At 38.8% G+C, this 22035-nt stretch overlaps 2 protein-coding genes across 2 annotated transcripts; both read left to right on the top strand.

Moving 5' to 3' along the window:
- Positions 1–1103: 1103 nt before the first annotated feature.
- Positions 1104–6666, top strand: LOC100566673 (vitelline membrane outer layer protein 1). Its single transcript, XM_016992659.2, has 3 exons — positions 1104–1867; positions 3191–3285; positions 5601–6666. The coding sequence occupies exons 1-3, from the start codon at positions 1682–1684 to the stop codon at positions 5893–5895; spliced, it is 576 nt and encodes a 191-aa protein (XP_016848148.1). The 5' UTR covers positions 1104–1681; the 3' UTR covers positions 5896–6666.
- A 1266-nt stretch (positions 6667–7932) lies between these two features.
- Positions 7933–21807, top strand: LOC100568041 (vitelline membrane outer layer protein 1). Its single transcript, XM_003219285.4, has 3 exons — positions 7933–8194; positions 13599–13693; positions 18014–21807. The coding sequence occupies exons 1-3, from the start codon at positions 8024–8026 to the stop codon at positions 18306–18308; spliced, it is 561 nt and encodes a 186-aa protein (XP_003219333.1). The 5' UTR covers positions 7933–8023; the 3' UTR covers positions 18309–21807.
- The last annotated feature ends 228 nt before the right edge of the window (positions 21808–22035 follow it).

Raw genomic sequence — 22035 nt, 5'->3', positions numbered from 1 at the left:
GAAAGGTTCATGTCAAATGAAGACATTTTAACCAGTTTCCAGGTTCTCCTCCCTGTTTTTCAGGTCTAGACAAAGTTCACCATATGGAACAACTGTCAGAATACTTTGAAAATGATGCAGCACTTGCTTCCGTCAAGGCTGAATACATAATGTGGTGTAATATTACACCATCAATTAAGAAAGATACTGAGGTACTTAAAGTGTTGGAACTGTGTGACAAAACCTACTATCGGTCAATAAATTTCCTTTTGACTGTGTTAGCTACTCTACCAGTAACGACATGCAGTGTGGAAAGATCGTTTTCATAAAGAGAGTGAAAAGTGTATCTAGAAGTTTAATGACAGACCAGACTTAGTGGACTAGCAATGATTTCCATCCATTGGAACATCACTATCACAGAAAAAGTAATTGACAAAATGGCCGGGGAGAAGAAAAGAAGTCTGTTGCTGTAAAGTAAAAAAATAAGTCAAAAAGTATTCTAAACATTTTGTTAATGAAAGTAAATAAATAACATTTATTATTTAAACTGTGATGTTTATTCATATCATGATTTGATCACCATGCTCAATATATCCCATATGCATGGGAGTATTGGGATAATGATACAAAAGGTTTGCTAAGGTAGATCTCTCTCACTCACTCATCCCCCTCCCCCCCCAATCAAAATTCTGGCTACAGGCCTGTACTGGTCATTTTGTTATTGACAGCTTTCAAGTTGACCTCAACCTATGGTAAACAATGAATTTCCAAGATACCTTATTTTCACAAGTCCTGCTCCAGGTTGTGGCTTCTTTAATTGAGTCTATCCACCAATCTTTTGCTACTGCCTTCTATGATACAGAACATAATAATCTTTTCTAGCTAGCCAGGTCCCTTCTATACAGCTGAATAAAATCCCACATTATCTTCTTTGAACTGGAATATATGGCAGTGTGGACTCAGATAACCCAGTTCAAAGCAGATATTAAGGTATTTTCTGCCTTTATATTCTGTGTGGAAGGGCCCTGAGTCACCAGAGAAAAAAGTAACATGTGAACTAGCCTGTGAAGGCCATCAACAAACAGCAAAGCAAGGGAAAGTTTGCACAGTTTAAATGGCTATTTATTTCCAGGGATGTAACGGATTATTGTTTGGAAGAATTAAAGCATTTTGTAAAAATCCTATCAAAAACTGTAGGAAGAGCAGGGCAAATCAACAGGGCAGCGCTTCCTATCTTTGTACTGTAGGAGGCTATCAAACAGCACACAGTTAAAGATGATTTCAGTTTCAAATGTCACTCTGAAACTACACTAAAATGGATCTAGATAATTTACAAGATCTCAGTTCTACATATTCATTGCAAAAAAATTTTTTTGTAAAAGGAAGGGAAATATTTTGGGTCAAGGAAGTTGCAAGATACTATCAGGGCAAAGAAAAGGTCAGTATTTATCACTTATAACTTTGTTTGGATTAGTCCCAGCCCACATACTCAGCAATTTTGAATGGCGTTACAGGAATCTCTTTCTTGCTTATGAAATTTGGCCCCATTGAAACAGAAAGTATTTTAAAGCAAATTCTATCTTTATGTGTTAACATCCAGAAAATTTATTTTTTTTAATCCCTGTTTCCAGGTATGACTCAGCTCAAAAAACCTGGGCTATATATTCTCAAACTGGTGATCTTCTAATACAATTCTCCATCTATGCTCAGAGCTGTAATGGACTTGTCCATTAACACTGCCTTCTTCTTGGTCCTTTCCTGCTGCCTCTGGGATGCAGATGCTCGAATAGTCAATTTTATTCTCACAGTACCGAATGGAGGATCTTGGGGTAACTGGGAATTTGGTCAAAGTTGTCCCACAGGCTACGCCAATGCCTTCTCATTGAAAGTAAGTTATTTCTGTTTTTCAGACCCTTTTGCCCATTAGATAATTTAGCAATAAATACATACAACAAAAATTTTAATCCCAAACATCTAGAAATCCCAGGCACCAACTCTGGAAAATAAATTACTCTAATGTCATAGATCAGCCTGTTATGGGCAGGTCCCAGAAGAGTATTGTCAAATGAACAATAGGGAAATACTAAAATATTATATTTCATTAGATTTTTTAAAACACTTGTATTTTGACATTATTTATGATGTGCTTATATAACTCATTTATATTGATTTAGAATTTAAATAATTGTGGTCTTCTTTCCTATACTTTCCAATTCTGTCCAAACAGATGTAAATCAATCCCTTCCTAACCAAAGAGAGGAATGTGTGCTAAATAAGTTCTTTAAAAATTATTTTCCAAAGTGCTAAACTGGACTCCAAACTAAATCCAAGGCACCTTTCACACACTTATTTTCACCCCCCAAAAGGTATTAAACATGAGTATCATTGGGTTGGAGAGATCCTCTCTCCTCTGCAGGAGTCTACCGGATACCATGCAGCTGTGGACAAGTCTACATAGGGACCACCAAACGCAGCGCCCAAACACGAGTCAAAGAACATGAAAGGCACTGCAGACTAATTCAACCAGAGAAATCAGCCATAGCAGAGCATTTGATGAACCAGCCTGGACACAGGATATTATTTGAGAACACAAAAATGCTGGACCATTCCAACAACTATCATGTCAGACTACACAGAGAAGCCATTGAAATCCACAAGCATGTGGACACCTTCAACAGAAAGGAGGTAACCATGAAAATGAACAAAATCTGGCTACCAGTATTAAAAAAACTCAAAAATCAGAACAGTAGATGGGAAGCAACACTCTGAGGGCAGAGGAGCCCCAAGGACGGCTAATGACTCTGAACAAAGGATGCCCCTCAGGCAAGAGACAAACCTTTCCAATGCTAATTAGGGTGATTAACTGCAACATTAACACTGGCTTCCAACTGACAAAGGACTCTTGCCACACCCTGGACTCTCCACAGATATATATTTACCTTCTTTGCCTAGTTTATCCATGCCTCACAACCTCTGAGGATGCCTGCCATAGATGTGGGCGAAATGTCAGGAGAGAATACTTCTGGAACATGGCCACACAGACCGAAAGACATACAACATCCCTGTGATCCCGGCCATGAAAGCCTTCGACAACACATGAGTATCATTGACTCCAAAACAGTACTGTCTATTCATGGATAAATCTGAGCAATGGTGTGGGCTAGAGGCATCTACAATTTTATCATTGTCTCTTTATTTCTTCTCCTTCAAGGTGCAAAAAAGTCAAGGAAAGGGAGATGACACTGCCCTGAATGGAATCCGCCTGTATTGTACCAATGGGGACGTCATTCAATCTGCTGCTGGACCGTATGTAGATGCCTTACTTCCTTTTTATTTTCCTTTATTATTATTTGTAAGATGGCATAGCTAAGACAATTTGTATTACATGAGTTCAGCATCCAGCCAAGGTTAAGCTAGAATTCGCTTAGATTGGGTTATTGTATGTTTTCCGGGTTGTATGGCCATGTTCTAGAAGTATTCTCTCCTGACGTTTCACCCACATTTCCTCTGAGGATGCCTGCCATAGATGTGGGTGAAATGTCAGGAGAGAATACTTCTAGAACATGGCCATACAGCCCGGAAAACATACAACAACCCTGTGATCCCAGCCATGAAAGCCTTCAACAACACATTTGCTTAGATTGCTTGTAGCTTTCCAAACACCCCAGTTACTATTTTCTTGGCTTCTGGCATTTTTCACTAAACCCTACTCAAGAAAATTCTTGGATACTTACTCAGCCTCATATCCCAGAATGGGGTCACTGGAACTAACATGCAGGCCTAAATGTTCCTCTGCTTCTAGCTATCTGTTCACCTGGTCACTTTAAATAACTCTACAGTGATTGAGCAAGGCTATTTCATTGTATGTGGCACTACCATTACATAATATTGGCATCATAGCAATGGAAGGGGTCCTATTGTCCAACCTCTTCCCACACTCCTGTTCAAATCAGAAATTCCAGCTAGAGCATCCCCAGAGAACAGCTGTTTAGCTTCTGTCTTAAGATTTCCAGAGAAAGAAACCTTAATATTTCTCTGTTTGTTCCCTCGTCCTTTCAAAGTTCAATCAGAATTTACTCTCATGTACTTGTCCTACCATCGAAGTAGAGAACAAGTTTGCATCCTCCTCTTTTAGATGATGTGACTTCTCAGGCTTCTCTCCACAAGAATGAAGATGTTTAGCTCTCTCAATTTTTCTTCATATATTTTGGTCTCCATACCACATATCATCCTTTTTATCATTCTCTGAACCTTCTCCAACTTCTCTATATCTTTGCTGTAATGAGGTGCCCAGAATTGAAAACATTAAGCCAAATGAATCCTGACTAGTACAGATACAATGGGATAAATATTTTTTGCACCTTGGAAACTACAATTATATTAATGCAGACTGAAATAGTACAGTAGAGTCGCACTTATCCAAGCCTCACTTATCCAAGCCTCTGGATAATCCAAATCATTTTTGTAGTCAATGTTTTCAATATATTGTGATATTTTGGTGCTAAATTCGTAAATACAGTAATTACAACATAGCATTACTGCGTATTGAATTACTTTTTCTGTTAAATTTGTTGTCTAACATGATGTTTTGGTGCTTAATTTGTAAAATCATAACCTAATTTGATGTTTAATAGGCTTTTCCTTAATCCCTCCTTATTATCCAAGATATTCACTTATCCAAGCTTCTGCCGGCCCATTTAGCTTGAATAAGTGAGACTCTACTGTATTTGCTTTTTATAAAGCTGCACCAAACTGCTGGGTCCTGAATTTATGAGCGAACACTATTTCAGTCTGCATTCAGAATTCCTGTGGTAGGCCAAGCATTTTGCATTTGATTCTTTTGGCCTCAATGAAAATTTTTATATTTGTTTAAATTCATTCTATTTGTTTCAGCCCAATTTTCTAGTTTATTGGGATCCTCTTAAATTCTGTTCTTATTACTGAACACACTTCTGTACACTGGACTTTGGAGAGGAGGATAATTAGCTTTTATTAACTTCTTATGCTTCTATTCTGCCTGATGAGGCTGACTGAGAACATATTGCCCTAACTCATTGCACAGCCACGTTTTTATTGCTAATTTCTCATGTTGATTTTATTAATTCACTATGTTATTTATGGAACTTATTACCTGTTTTAATTATAATTGTGTTATTTGTGAATTTTTAATTGCTTGTTTCAATTGTTTTTTTTACTGCTGTTTATTTCTAGTTTGTTTTTGTAAGCCACCCTGAGTCCTTTCGAGGAGAGAGGGCGGGTGATAAATAAAGCTGTTGTTGTTGTTGTTGTTGTTGTTATTATTATTATTATTATTATTATTATTATTATTATTATTATTATTATTATGTATTTGATATCACTCTGAATTTTGTACCATTTGCAACGTTGATAAGAATTCCCTCCAATCCATCCCTGTAGCCCTAATTTGAAACGTCATTGCCTACCAATGTACTACGGATTCTTACACTCAATCAAAACTTAGAGGGCACAGCTTTATGGGTCTCCAGCCACTTATTTCAAGTAAATCAGCAAAAGCATTATTTGTCCACTTGTGATATTCTCAAAGGCTTTGGGGTGGGTGCTTATCCATCTCTGGTTGACATCATTGTTTTCTTTGACAGGTGGGGAGACTGGACAGCGATTCAGCGCTGTCCAAGTGGGAATCTAAACTCTTTCTCCCTAAGAGTAGAAAAAAAGCAACTTGCTGGTGATGATACAGCAGCGAACAACATCCGGTTTTCCTGTGAAGATGGAACTGTACTCACTGGTCATGGAACCGATTGGGGTGAATTTGGCCAAAAGAGTCGTCTGTGTCCCATTGGCGGCATATGTGGACTCCAAACAATGGTGGAGGAGGACAAAGGAAAGGGTGATAACACTGCACTTAATGATGTGAAGTTCTACTGCTGTGACTAAACTAAAAATGGGTTACCTCTTTGAACCAATCATTTTCCAAAAAGTATGGCAACTAGCTTAGTTTTTTCAAGAGCTTGCCAAGAACCTTCTTATTGACTTATTGCTATCTGGTTCTCAAAACAGCAATATGAAGCATTCTGCAGTCATGATGTGTAGAACTAATAATCAGGACATAGTTATTAACAAGGATGTCTTCTACATAAATTACTGTTTATTGGAACAAAATCTAAAAGATGTTTTAATCAGTCTGGATGTGCCCTTTGTTAACCTAATCATGGATTGTCTGTAAATTTCACAGGTTCTCCATTTTCTTCAAACAATATGTTACAAAATGATCAAACTACTGTCTATGAAAATCCATATTTGGTTCCTTATTTCCTTTTTGATCATATGTCAACAGAAATGAGTTTATTTTAATCCTATCAAAATTCATGATGTGTTTGAATAAAATTCAATTAACCACAATCTCACATTTGGGTAGATTTATACTGCACATTTGTTCCCTGATCTCTCCATTCATCAGAATTGTAAAAACTATTTTTAACAAGATAGGCAAGCTCTGTTTGTTTCGGTAAGAATAAATTCTGAGCTGCAATCAAAGTTATGCTCAGAGTAACTATCCAACTTGATTTCCCAGGACTTACTATGGTGATTCCAGAAGCCACAACCATTTTAACTTTTCCAACAGGAAACTATATCGTTTTTCCTGTAGGGGAAAAAAAAAACACTTTCAAAGCTTTAAAATAAAATAAAAACCTAGAGTAAATGCAACTATGTGTGAGTGTGTATTCATTCTTATTTTGCTTGCCGTGTTCCTGTCTATTAAAGTTCACATGTGTGACTTGTCCATCAAAAGAAAGCCAGAATGGTGCTTTAGTGAGACCAGTGGTTCTCAACTTGTGGATCCCCAGATGTTTTGGCCTTCAGCTTCCAGAAATCATAACAGCTGGTAAACTGGCTGGGATTTCTGGGAATTGTAGGTCAAAACACCTGGAGACTCACAGGTTGAGAATCACTGAGTTAGAGGATTAGCTCCAAAACCCATCAGAAAGAGAAGAAAAAGCATTCCTCTTAGGTGAAGAATGCTCCTAGATGGTAGAACTCTCTCTTGAGAGGGACCAGGATGGCCCCATCTCTGCTTGCCTTCAGAAGGATGAGGGGCATGATTCTGGGGAGGTTGTGGGTGGGATTCGGAGGGTGGTGGTGGTAGTGAATTTTAAAAGCTATTTTAAGTTATATTTTAACTATATTTTAACCAAAACTATACATCTCTATTTAATTGTTTTTTGAATTTTTTATATTCACTTTGTCTTCTATTGTGACAAAAATACATGACTATTAGCCAGCCACCTTTACTTCCCATGGGGAGAAAGGCTGACTATAAATAAAGTAAATATAAATAAATAAATAAATAAATAAATAAATAAATAAATAAAGGAGTGTGTGATCAGGAAGGACACCTGAATGAGTTGTAGCATCAATTTTTTATGGCCTCTCAGAGACAATACTCCTTAATCATAGGGAATACACTTCAAAATACGTAACAGGCATCTCTTCTCCATTTTCTTTATTATGATTAATACACAGGGCATCATAATGATTCCTTTACTTATGTTTGTCATGTTATGATTACAGATGTGCACTGGAGAAGATCATAAAGTTCCTTTTCTAGAATTCAATTTCTGTACTCTGCTATTTGTTGTCTAGAAGAACTAGGAGTAGCCACCAAGCCATATCCCAGAGAGTTGCAGTTTATCATGTCATATATATAACTATTTTGAATCCATTCTACCTAAAGTTCCCATAAACCATATGGTTTCATAAGAATCTCCTTATCATGTGAACCCATATCACCTGAATTTCCCAGAAACTTCAGTTTCATAAGACCCTACTTATCCCTTGTTTAACCATCACTGAATGCAATGTGTATTTAGGGTAATGTGCAAACATATCCCTAGCTCTCACAGTGTTTACTTATTTATTAATTAACTACATACTCTGCCTTTCTACTGAAAAGGATTTCCTAGTTTTCACATGTGACTCAGCTTAAATTGCCAAGTTATGGACCTTCAAAGCAGTTGTTTTTCTGCTGAATTGCTCTACCTAGATTCAAAGCAGTTGGCTTGCTATGGACCTCTCCATCTACTCTGTCTTCAACTTGATCCTCTCCTGCTGCCTTTGGGATGCAGAAGCTCGAAATTATAACTCTATAATCACAGTGTCAAACGGAGGATTATGGGGTGTCTGGGGGGACATTGATTTTTGTCCTCAAGGTTATGTGCATGGTTTTTCACTAAAGGTAAGTACAGTAGATTCTTAGTTAACCAGAAATCCAGCAGCCAGAACTCTCAAGCAACCAGCAAAAAAGTAATAATTTTAATAAAAATTAAAATAAGATCAATTTTCAGCAGAATGTAAGTTTAAGTTTGTGTTGTCTTTATTTGCTTTTAATTACAGTATTTCAATATTAATATCAAGTACATACAGCGTTTATGGTATAATAATAATAATAATAATAATAATAATAATAATAATAATAATAATAACTATAACGAAGGGACTTGGGGCAGTTTACATGGGGCCAAACCCAAACAACACAGTTAAAAATGCAGTTCAACAATGTAGACAATAAAACAACATTATAGCAATACAGTAGAGTCTCACTTATCCAACATAAACGGGCCAGCAGAACGTTGGATAAGCGAATATGTTGGATAATAAGGAGGCATTAAGGAAAAGCCTATTAAACATCAAATTAGATTATGATTTTACAAATTAAGCACCAAAACATCATGTTATACAACAAATTTGAAAGAAAAAGTAGTTCATAGAATCATAGAATCATAGAATCATAGAATCATAGAATAGTAGAGTTGGAAGAGACCACATGGGCCATCCAGTCCAACCCCCTGCTAAGAAGCAGGAAATCGCATTCAAAGCACCCCCGACAGATGGCCATCCAGCCTCTGCTTAAAAGCCTCCAAAGAAGGAGCCTCCACCACGGCCCCGGGGAGAGAGAGCCACTGTCGAACAGCTCTCACTGTGAGGAAGTTCTTCCTGATGTTCAGGTGGAATCTCCTTTCCTGTAGTTTGAAGCCATTGTTCCGCGTCCTAGTCTGCAGGGCAGCAGAAAACAAGCTTGCTCCCTCCTTCCTATGACTTCCCTTCACGTATTTGTACATGGCTATCATGTCTCCTCTCAGCCTTCTCTTCTGCAGGCTAAACATGCCCAGCTCTTTAAGCCGCTCCTCATAGGGCTTGTTCTCCAGACCCTTAATCATTTTAGTCACCCTCCTCTGGACGCTTTCCAGCTTGTCAACATCTCCCTTCAACTGTGGTGCCCAAAATTGGACACAGTATTCCAGGTGTGGTCTGACCAAGGCAGAATAGAGGGGGAGCATAACTTCCCTGGATCTAGACACTATTCCCCTATTGATGCAGGCTAGAATCCCATTGGCTTTTTTAGCAGCCGCATCACATTGTTGGCTCTCTGTTTAACTTGTTGTCTACAAGGACTCCAAGGTCTTTTTCGCACACACTGCTGTCAAGCCAGGCGTCCCCCATTCTGTATCTTTGATTTGCATTTTTTCTGCCGAAGTGAAGTATCTTGCATTTGTCCCTGTTGAACTTCATTTTGTTAGTTTTGGCCCATCTCTCTAGTCTGTCAAGATCGTTTTGAATTCTGCTCCTGTCTTCTGGAGTGTTAGCTATCCCTCCCAGTTTTGTGTCGTCTGCAAACTTGATGATTGTGCCTTCTAACCCTTCGTCTAAGTCATTAATAAAGATGTTGAACAGCTCAATACGTAGTAATGCTATGTAGTAATTACTGTATTTACAAATTTAGCACCAAAATATCACGATATATTGAAAACATTGAATACAAAAATGCGTTGGATAATCCAGAACATTGGATAAGCGAATGAGACTCTACTGTATATAAAAAGGCATCAACCAGCAACCAAAATTAGTTTCTCTTTTGGTTACTGGTATGGTATAATATGGAGTTTAGTATTTGTTAGGCCTAATACTGCATCCTAGAAAGCTTGTATATTTATTAATTATCTATCAATCTTTATTCTGCCAGTTAACTGAGAGTCTTCTGTATTTTTTTTTTTGCCAGTTATGATGATACCCTTTTAAGACCAACCAAAAGGTGTGAAATCAACTATAATAATGTCTTCCAGATAGTTTGGGTTATACTTTTCATCAGTTTCAGCCTGGTTTGTGGCTAGGGATTATGAGAATTGCAGTCTCAAGCAGTTGGAAAGCACTAGATTGGGGAAGATGTTACATTGAGATCCTGGGCAAGCCTGTGTAACTGTTTAAGAGAAACCAGTATTTTTAAAGCAGATGTTGGGCAAGATGGGAAAGCAAGAATGGAGCATTGCATAATTATAAAAAATATAACATGCAAAAGGGCCAAGGCTTCATTTTTAAGATGCTCTTCCCAAGTAAATTACTAGTAGCAGTACAATCTGATTTATGATTCTGAAGAATCCTGAATGCACAAACCTGGGACCCTTTCACACGTCACAACCAGGACACTATAATTCCTCTTTATCTCCCATAGCTGTATTTTATGAGATCCTGGGACTTATTGTGTGATCAGACAGTATAGTTCTTTGGTTGAGAATTGCAAATGCCCCCTAAAGTCGTGTGATTCCATAGGATGTTGCCATATTAGTTAAAGTGGAATCATAGTGTCATAATTGTGTAGTGTGAAGGGGGCCCTCGGTCAGATGGCTTGACTCAGTGAACAACAACAACTACTTCTTCTCCTTCTCCTCCTCCTCCTCCTTTTGAAAGCAAGGTGGCAGAGTCTTACAGTAGTTTGAGGGAGATGTGAATTCAAATCCATATTCAATTATGTACCACATTGGTTGTTTTTGTGCCACTAGTATTTCTCAGGCTAATCTACATTTCAAGGTTGCTAGGAGGATAATGTTGAAGTAGTGGTAGAAACGTGAGGCATCATTACTATTAAGGAATAAATAAATCCAGAAGTCTCTATTATACCTACTTTAAAGGTCAGTGTCCTTTCTTTCCTTCTAGGGCCCATCCACATAGTTATAAAAGGTGTCTGGAACTGGAATGAAAAGTGGCCACACCAGTCTACCCAAAGCCACCTCTGCGGTGGAAGACCATCCCAACAGCCTGGTCATGCCAAACCTAGTTCAGAAATGCTGGGTATCAGCTGACTTTTCTACCTTCCCTCGACCCCCATATCCACCAAAAAGAAATAAACATACAGAAGACTGTAGTGCAATTCCTGCAGGCTCTTTATTTCCTGATTCAGTGTAATTGTCACAGCGATTGAGCCTGTGAGCAGTAAGCCCCTTCCCCTCCTCTAAAGATCTGTAGCTGCTAGAATGACACTGAATCAGGAAGTACAAAGCCTGCTGGAATGATAAGGGATCATTTTCTGTACTTTTTTTGTGGCAATATTAGGGATGCAGAGAGGCAGAAAGTCACTGGCATCTCAGCCCTCCTGGGCTGCCTGAGCTCGGGGAGTGAAGGATAGCTGTGGGGAATGCAATATTGGATTGTACATGGTGATCTGAGGTAGCAGTCCCCACTGCTGAAGCACCAGTAAAGGTCCAGATCTTCCTGGAGGATTCAGATCTTTCCCAGGATTTAAGATGGATTAACTGGCTTACCCGAGCTTCAATTGCATTAGCCTATGTGTGCCTTGTGTGGATGCTCAAGCTAATACAATGTCTTCACTGGATTAAATGACATTGTAGATGGGCTCCTAGTTGTGACTAAGGGCCTCATCACAAAGGCAAGGCAAAGCATCCCACTTGGCTTGGCTTCCGGTAGAAAAGAGAGGAGCAGTGGGGCAAATCTGTTGTCTTGCACGCAGCTCCTTTTCAGCGATGCTGGGGAAGCATTGCCAGAGTGTAGAGGATCCATACTGGCTCAATTGGAGCCAGTACAACATGGGAAGTCTCCCATGTTGTGGGTGAAGCCTCGGGTGATGCTTTCACCCTGGTTGGGGATGAGGCTTCTGCCGGAAGTTACACGATGTCATGCTAGCATGGGGCTCTGTCCCCAGACAAGTTGGAAGTGTCATAGGATGCTATTTAAGGTAAGTGTGATGAGGCTGTAGTTCAGAGAAAGACTGGGCATTTCTAGATAGAATACCTTTGGTGGTATTGGTGAAAAGGAATTGTGCAGTTAATTTGTCTTTTCCACTAGATCAGTTTTTTTTTTTTTTTTTTTTACAGAAGGAACGAATTTTTAAGAATTTGGAAGATTTCAAGTGTGAGATAATGTTCTTTGCCCCCTGCTCTGCACAGTTCCTGGAATGAGGCAGCACTCTTTGTTAAATCAAAACAAAATGAAAAACAAAGCCATAATAATTCATGTGGAAAAAATCCACCATTGGGCTACAGGATTAATCACAAGTGTGTAGGATATGGAATTCTCCATAAATAATTGGAGGAGGGGAGGGGACTAGAAATTGTGTCCATGAAACTAGCTAAACATATTCCCCAGGTAGAGAGATTTCAAACTCACTGTGAACCACTGGTAGATGTCCAGGTATCATATTACAGTGTTCAATGAGAGTTATTTGTTCAAATCCCTTTAGCTTTGCTAGAATGCCACCAAAAAAAGAAAGAAAGGGAAAAAATGTTAGAAGTACATTCTCTCTTCCACTCATGTTTTGTTTCTCTTACACAATAAACTGTAGGATGTAAGGAAAAGCTGAGATTGATATTGGCTGCTACTCCAATTTCGCTAGTTACTCCAGTCTCCTCTTCCCTGCTCAGATATCCTCTGTTCCAATTTAGCAGTGACAGTCTCAGTGAATAATCTGTAATCTCACTTTTTGGGGCTGCTTTTAGAACATCCCAATTTTTCTTTCTTCCACATAGTCAGTTTATCCTTGGCTACTTCAGTTGGCACCAACTGATTAAAATTGCAAAAGTAGGTCGTTAACTCAGTATAGGAAGAGGAAAGGACGGGGAAAGAATATCACTAATCCAACAAGCAAACTGCTGCAGCCTCTCTGTAAAGTTATTTTTTAAAATGTGTTTGCATCTCAGTTTACCACATTATATAAATAAAGCAAATAAAAATAGATAAAATGAATAAAAACAAGGCTTCTTTCACAAAACATACAAACCTAAAACAATAAGAAAAGGTTGTCTTCCCTAAGGACCAAGAGCCATATGAAACATTTTAGTTTAGATTGATCACTGAAAGAATCTGATGGATGGAACCCATCAGACTTCTCCTGGAAGGAAGATCTACAACGGCGATGCCGCTATGGAGAAAGTCTTGTAGATCATAGGTCCCATTGAGATGTAGGGTGCACCTACACTGTAGAAGTAATGTAGTTTGACACCACTTTAACTGTCATTGTTCAATGCTACAGAATCATGGGAGTTTTAATTTTACAAATTCTTTAGTCTTTGCCAGAGTACTGGTAACACACCAAACTACAAATCCCAGGATTTCACAGCATTGGGCCATGGCAATTAAAGTTGTGTCGAATTACAATAATTCTAGAGTGTAGATGCACTACAGGGATTACCTGTCACTAACCCAGTTTCCCTTACTGATATGTGTGTGCGCACACACACACACACACACACACACATATATATATGGGAGATATATATATATATGCGCAATATTGAAACCCCCAGGTGCATCCATAACATTAACATTATCTTTTTAAATATTCCTGCCACCAGGTAGAACCACATCTTGTTAACCAGGATGACACAGCCCTGAATGGAATCCGCCTGTACTGCACCGACGGCTCTGTAATTGAATCTATAGTTGCACCGTGAGTAATATTTTTTTTTTAAAAAAATCTTCTTTCTCATTGACTTTGTTGTTCACTGCCACTGGTTTCAAGAGTCTGAAAAGGAGGGAAATAGTGTTTAAATCCTGTGGTTGCCCCTGCAAAATTCTGGGGTTTGTAGTTCAGGGAGAGACCTCTAAACCACTCAGCCAGAGAGATCTAACTCCAGAATGCTGAAGGAGGAAGCCACATGATTTGAACACTCTTTTAGCTACTCTTTAATCTCTAGTGTGATGAGGTCCACATCATCCATTTGACTGGCTGCCCTCGCTGGGCCTGTTTCCTTTCTCTTAGCAAAGGGGTGGGGAGGAAGTGTTGCACCCCTAGGCTCCAGAGACACCTTAAAACCACACTGGAGCACAAGGTTCTAAGCAATGCAAGCTGTCTATTGAAGATAATTTGTAAGCATTAGCAAATCAAAGTTTCAAAGTCAATAAAATAATGTTCTAGTCCAGAAGGTACGAGGCATTTGAGAATCTTGAAGCAGGTGTCCATAGAAATCCGAACACAAGAATAAACTTTAGTCAAGGTAACTAAAATTAGTCCAGGGAATAGGATCATGAACTAGAACAAAGAATAGGATCTTGAACTGGAACAAGAGATTCAAAATGCAAGGCTTTCAGGAACATGACTTCATAATCCAATACTCAGGAACAAGAACAAGAACTGGAATAAAACTCAAGATACAAGGCTTACAGGAACTTGGCAAGAAAGTCCAAAGGAAACATGAAACAAGAGTCCATGAAGCAGGATCAAACTTCTCGATGAGCAAAGTTACCACCTCTGAACTTACTCTCAGCAGCAATTCCTCTTAAAGCTAAAATCAAAGCCTCTTTCCATGGGAAATTTGATCAAACACCTTTCTCATTAGTAACCATTTACGCCTTCTCAAAACCTCCTTTTCTTGTCTCTGTTGACATATAGCTTTCTTTCTGTCAACCTCATTACTCTTAGCAAGACTGGAATGCCCATCTGCCAAGGGATAACTCGACCTTGACTCTCCCAAAGAATGTGGTTCAAGCTGCCTGCTTGAAATCGTTGAATGCCTGCTCCCAGAATCCTCGGGAACAGCAACCTCATCTAACTCTGGCTGTCCAGGAACAGCTGCCTCATTTAACTCTGGCTGTACATAATCATTTACCTCTGGCTCCAGAGGAATCCTAGGCCCCAACCCAGATTCATCTGACAGGTCAGGTGCAAGTACTATCACAGGCTGAACAGGCCCAACCCCAGGCTCACCTGACAGCTCAGATGCAGGCTGGAATACAACAGGAAGCCTCTAAGAGGTGGGACCCTTTGGGGTCAGGTCCCACAATTTATGTAGTTCTGGCCTAGACCAGAGGTTCCTAAATGCATTTTCAGAACACAAACTACTTACCACCCCTTGAAAACTTACCTTCTTTTAGTGAGCAAACAGAAAGATGCAATCCCAAATTTGCATTCTTTTATGTATTTTAATGTATTTCTACCTTCATCCTACAACATGATAAAGAAAGATGTTATTGTAAATAAGACACCTTGAAATTTTGAATTATAAAATGATTTATTGAAACCAACCATAATAATATTTGCATTACACACAGATAATTAAGATAATTAATGTTGATTTTAAAACAAAAACTACAAGTTACATTTAAAATGATCCTAAATGAGAAGGATGATTCTGATGCACTGCTATCAACCAATTAATGATCAGCTTTTGTTAGCAGCTTGTTAACTGTTTGTCGCACTATTCAGAAACAGTCTCAATTTGATTTCATATGCTTTGCCTTATTTATAGTTTCGTATTAAAAAGAAGCTGTTACACACAACTATTGCTGCTAATGCATGCTGGATTTCCAGACAATGAGTGACAAACTTGCCTGCCTACGCTTGCATGTTAAGACCTGCCGGCCTATCAATTATAACTTGTATTTGTGTGTTCATTTGATTTGTTTTTAATACTGTTTTAATATTGTATATTTGTAAATTATAAATTGTATTGTAATGCTTTTAATGTTAGCTGCTGTGAGTCTCCTGCAGGAGAGATAAAGTGGAATATAAATAAACATAATACACAAAATAATAATTTTGAGAATAAAATAACCACCATGACTTTGACTCTATATTATACAACAGATTAAATATTATCCATTTTCAACATTTTCCTTTCTTATTTCTTTCACTGCCCCCTTATTTTAGAAGATGAAAGCTACTGTTTTCCCAGAGAATCAGAAGAATATTGTATTTGAGTCAAATTAGATAAACTAATTAAATTACAGCACAAATTCCAGGAATCCATGGCAGTGGATTCAACATATCATAATTGTATGGTGTAGTTGAAACCTGACGTGTGCATCTTTGGGCCCTTCCACACAGCAATATAACCCATAATAAGACAGAAAATCTCACAATATCTGCTTTGAACTGGGTTATCTGAGTCCACACTGCCATATATTCCAGTTCAAAGCAGAAAATGTGGAATTTTATTTAGCTTTTTCTTTTTTAAAAGTAAACACCTAATTTTAATTAATCTTTTCTGGCCCAGGAGATCTTATGTTTTGTTGTAGAGCATCTATTGCAGAGAATTGCTCCAAGTGACATTTAATAACTTCATGAAAGATCTGAGGAGGAGCCTTATCACCAGGGTGAAAGAAGAAAGTGCAAAAGCTGGGTCGCAGTTAAACATCAAGAAAACCAAGGTCATGGCAACCACACCTATCGATAACTGGCAAATAGAAGGAGAAAACATGGAGGCAGTGACAGACTTTATATTTCTAGGTGCGAAGATCACTGCAGAGGCAGACTGCAGCCATGAAATCAGAAGACGTTTACTTCTTGGGAGGAGAGCAATGGCCAACCTTGATAAAATAGTGAAGGGCAGAGACATCACACTGGCAACGAAGGTCCGCATAGTGAAAGAAATGGTATTCCCCATAGTAACCTATGGATGCGAGAGCTGGACCATAAGGAAGGCTGAGCGAAGGAAGATAGATGCTTTTGAACTTTGGTGCTGGAGGAAAATCCTGAGAGTGCCTTGGACCGCAAGAAGATCCAACCAGTCCATACTCCAGGAAATAGTGTCCGGCTGCTCACTGGAGGGAAGGATACTAGAGATAGAGATGAAGTATTTTGGCCACATCATGAGAAGACAGGAAAGCTTGGAAAAGATCATGATGCTGGGGAAAAAGGAAGGAAAAAGGAAGAGAGGCTGACCAAGGGCGAGATGGATGGACAGTATCCTTGAAATGACTGGCTTGACCTTGAAGGAACTGGGGGCGGTGATGGCTGACAGGGAGCTCTGGCGTGGACTGGTCCATGAGGTCACAAAGAGTCGGAAGCGACTATATGATTGAGCAGCAGCAGCAGGAGTCATAAGCCAACAGTGACTTCAGAGTGACTCCAATCAAACTTAATGGGGATTACTTCTGGCTACCCACTAAGTTGACATTGTCAAACGTGTAGAAGGATAAATATTACTTGTAAATACTTGTATGTATTAGTCAGATATAGCATTAGGGACTGTGAGGGACTTGGTACTAAAAAATAGAAATGTACATGATCTTATTGTGACAGGGACAAAGAAACCAACTCTGTCACTCCTTTCTCACACCAAATGACCCAGAAAACCTATCTGGGGGTGGGCAGTAGTTCGGGGGTGGGAGCGGCAGTGTAGGCCACTGCTTCTTAAACTATATGTCTCAACTCAAATAGGGTCCCGTAAGAGAATGTGGGCGTCACAAAATATTTGGCAATAATAAAAAGTTTCCAGACTCCACCCAGTGGCTGTTGTAGACATTTATCTAAGTCTGTTATTATCAACATACAATGGACTCTGTAGACAAAGTTTCAGCTGTACTTCATAAAAATAAAAATCAGTCTGTTTAGAATACCTTGAAAATACTGATTTATTATCAGTAAATTTGATTTTATACCTTTTAATAATATATTTATATACCTGGTGCCATGTAAATATTTATCAGATGGAAAGGGGCTACAAGTGGGAAAAGTTTAAGAAGGTCTGGTCTAGGCTCTGGTCTAGGCTCTGGTCTATATCAAGATATGATGTTTTAACTGATTATGTATTGTGGTTGGATGTATTTGTATGAATTTTAATATAATTAATATAAGGCTTGTTTCTTCCATGGAAATACAGTAATACAGGGTTAAGGTCTATTTCAACCCAATGCTTTAGTCTATGTAGTACCATGAAATAATGGGGTTTGTCTTCTTGAGTCCACTGATTGATTGCAGACTGAATGGAATAGATACAAAACACATAAGGCATTGTGAGCATTTCAAACAACTTTGGTTTCTTCACAGGTGGGGAACATGGACGTCCATTCAGTATTGTCCAAAAGGCAATCTGATTTCTTATTCTCTGAGAGTGGAAGAGCATCAAAGGAGTGGTGATGATACAGCTGCCAACAATTTCCAGGTTACCTGTGAAGACGGAACTAGACTTATGGGCCAAGGAAATCACTGGGGTAGCTTTGGCCCTTGGAGTCGCCGTTGCTCTTCTGGGTCTGTGTGTGGGATCCAGACAAAAGTGGAGGGTTATCAAGGGAGGGGTGATGACACAGCCCTTAATGATCTGCGATTGTTCTGCTGTAGATGAACAAGTGTTTCCACTCCTATGAGTGGCAGTGTCTACAAGAGTTTGTTAACCATGTATGTTAATCACATTTTCGTAATGATCTGAGATTTGTGTGCCTATAGCCATGTGGACCTCATTCACGGTATTCTGCAGGGTAAGATAGAGAAAAAAACTCTAAAAAGACCAATGGGGCAGAATTATGTGGGGGTTCATTAACAAACATGGAGATAAAGCTTGAATATCCCATATACAAAATGCTTGGATTTTGAATACAGTAGAGTCTCATTTATCCAACATAAACGGGCCGGCAGAACGTTGGATAAGAGAATATGTTGGATAATAAGGAGAGATTAAGAAAAAGACTATTAAACATCAAAATAGGTTATGATTTTACAAATTAAGCTCCAAAACATCATGTTATACAACAAATCTGACAGAAAAAGTAGTTCATTACACATTAGTGCTATGTTGTAATTACTGTATTTACGAATTTAGCACCAAAATATCACAATGCATTGAAAACATTGACTACAAAAATGCATTGGATAATCCAGAAGCGAGTGTTGGATAAGTGAGACTCTACTGTATATATTTTTTGAATTCAGGATGTTTCTGTTTGCATAATAAGATATCTTGGAAATGGGATCTGAGTCTAAAGATGAAGTTCATTTATGTTCTATATACACCTTGTACACAAAGCCTGAAAATGAATTTAGCATTTTAAAATAATTTAATATGTGTGTGCATGAAACAAAGGCTCATGAGCCATCAGATAGCAAGGGTATCACGATCTCTTTTTTGACACTTATCATTTTTCTGTTCCAAACACTAAAATATATGAGTTTTGCAATACATTTTAGGCTGCTTCCACATAGAAACTATAATGCAGTTTGGAAGTAGATTAAAATGAACCGGTTTCACTTTGCAGTGCCTATGCAAATATCCCAGGAACTGGTTTGGGGCTGGGATGGTGGCCATAGTATTCACTGATTGTGGAGGAAATACATGTTTATCCCCTTAACCAGTTCATTTGGGATCAGCCTGAAAATGTGATAGGGCACAGGAAATGAATAGCTTTCACAGAAAGCAAGAGTTTCAGTCAGTTGTATTTTGGGGTATGATAAAGTGCATCAGTGCTAGGGCTGTCCTGACAAGCGCTCCACATTTTTCAGTCTCGGATTCAGGCCCTGCACAGGATATATTCCAATCAGTTGCAATGGATTTTCTGGCTTAATGTGTGCTGTATGTTTTGGAGTGTATGTTTTGTGGGCAAGCCAACTGTAAGCTGGCTTCAAGTTGCATCATATGGCATGTGTAGATGCAGCCTTAATTGCAAATAGCTTAAGCTTTATACCAAGCTTAGACACATTGTATCTATAAATTATAACTTTTAAAAATGTTAGACGATGATACCTGATGACCTTAGATTCTGCATATCGAATAATGGGATTCCAAATAGTAATTCACCTTACTTACACTTGGCTTGAATTTATTCTGAGACATATTTTAATTTATTGTTATTTTGTTAAGAGAATTAGTAACCCCCCCCCCCACCAAGATATGTTTATAATTAATTTAAAAACAAATGCGGAGTTGATAACCTGTGACCCATCTGCTATTGTTAGACTAAAATTCTCAGGTTCCATGGTCCTTGTTCTTATTAGTTGGATCAGATGGAAATCTGAATCTGGGAAGAAATAGAGGACCATATGTTCTCAGTGTAATGGTTTATTAAATCAAAGTTATAGAAGAGTATAACTTATCATTATACAGTTGGCCCATTGCATTTTTTGGGGAGTGGTTCCAAGACACCCATACTCCCTACAGATTCCAAGAACACAGATGCTCAAATACCTTATATAGAGAGTGCTTAAGTGAGCAAAGAGCTGAGGTGTCCACCTTGCAATCCATTCTATTGCTTTCCATCCTCACCTTGATGACAACTGCTACACATGCACACATGAACTCCAGCCTCCCCAATCCACCCTGACAACCAGTTCCTTCTCACATACTCTCTTTCCTGCTAACATATCCTGCTAACATTGCATCAGATAACTGAGAAGAGAGAAAAAAAATTAATTTGGTGCTGAGACAATGATACTATTTGAGCTATATGGCCCACACTGGAGAAAGCATTCTAAAGCCAGAGAGTTACAACTGAAAAGTTCTTCTTAATTCAGTAACTGTCCTCCTTGTGATGTTCTGTATTCATATAGGCCCCTTCTACACTGCCCAATATTCCAGGATCTGATTCCAGATTATATAGCAGCAGAGACTCATATAATCTAGTTCAAAGCAAATAATTTGGGAAGAGATCTCGGGATATAGGGCACTGTAGATCCAGCTCCATAGTGTCTTGTTGCATTTGTTAGATAAAGTAAATATAAATACGTATCCGCAGAGCTTTCCTGCAGGAAACTATGGGGTGATGATACTTGAGGCTGGAAAGCCACCAAGGACTAGGTGTGAATTGATCTTAGGATTCTAGGCTGATTCCAGTTTCCATTAGCACTAAAAATGTATGAGCAAAACAGTTGTTCAGGATCATGGACATAGAACTGAGAGGCAAGATACCATCAAGCTTTGGCAGCTGATGGCTTTCATGATAGTGGATTAGTGAACACATGGCAAGATTTAGATGGGGTGTCAAATGGGCTATCCAAGATGCTGAATTTATTTTGGAAAAAAATTCAACACCTGGCATAGCTAAAACTTGGAAAAGATTCCCCATCCGAAATGGATCTCTCTATGAGAACTGTTTTCATCTTGATTCTTTCTTGTTGCATCCATGGTGTAGAAGGCTGACTTTTTTTCTATCTCCATGATTCTAACCAAGGACAAGAAATTGATTGGGGGATGGCATGATTTTGCCCCATTTATCATGCTAATGGATTCTCCTTAAAGGTAAATATTTTTCCGAGCAGTCATTTTCAGGTATTCTAGTAGTCCATATCAAATTTCACCCAAATTGATCACTCCAGTTTGATTCCACTCATGGTTCACCTGCTGCTTTTCCTCCTGTTATCAAGAATCAGGAGGTATCTGCTCCAGAGGATAAGCACACAGATTGCCAGTGTATGTGCTTCATCAAAGTGTTCCATCAGCATAACTACCCATTGTGTTTACTGGACTTCTTCCTTTGTATAAACTGGACCGAGCAATTAATCCCATCACAGACTATTTTGCATATCGTAGCACTGCATTCCAGAGGTCCCCTCCGGGGCAGACTTTTTAACAGACGCATGCTTCAAATTAACAAATAACAGCTCCTTTAATTTCCTGCTGCCATGAGGACCAATCACCGGACTGCCTCATAGATCCAGCAACCAATGACAGCCCGGATCCTAGCTGGGGCAGCTTTCAGCCAATCAGAGGCTGGCACGGGTGTTTTGAATAGCTATCAAAAGTGTATAAATATGTTCTGTATTTTGCATTGAGTTATGTCGGATCTTTGAGAGAGCAGACTCTGACATCTTGTCAGGCCTGAAAGAAATAAACCTCTGTTCCTGTTGCCTTCAAACTTGATTCATGTCCTGATTTGACCTTTGGAGTAGTGAAGCACGCTGAGCTCTGAACCCATGGTTTTAGTGGGTAGCTGAAATCACTCCAATAGGAAATGGCATTGAGGGCCATTTGCTAACCAATTCTGAAGCTGGTTTGGTTTGAGGGGGTGTGTTTGCTACACGTATGTGATGATAAATGTATATATTGGTTGGGCTGAAAGAGAGTAATTAATGCCAAATCTACT

The sequence above is a fragment of the Anolis carolinensis genome, chromosome 3 (genome assembly GCF_035594765.1).
Source record: "Anolis carolinensis isolate JA03-04 chromosome 3, rAnoCar3.1.pri, whole genome shotgun sequence".
NCBI lineage: Eukaryota > Metazoa > Chordata > Lepidosauria > Squamata > Dactyloidae > Anolis > Anolis carolinensis.
The sequence above is the reverse complement of the archived record's forward strand: the minus strand, read 5'-3'. Positions and strand labels throughout refer to the sequence as shown.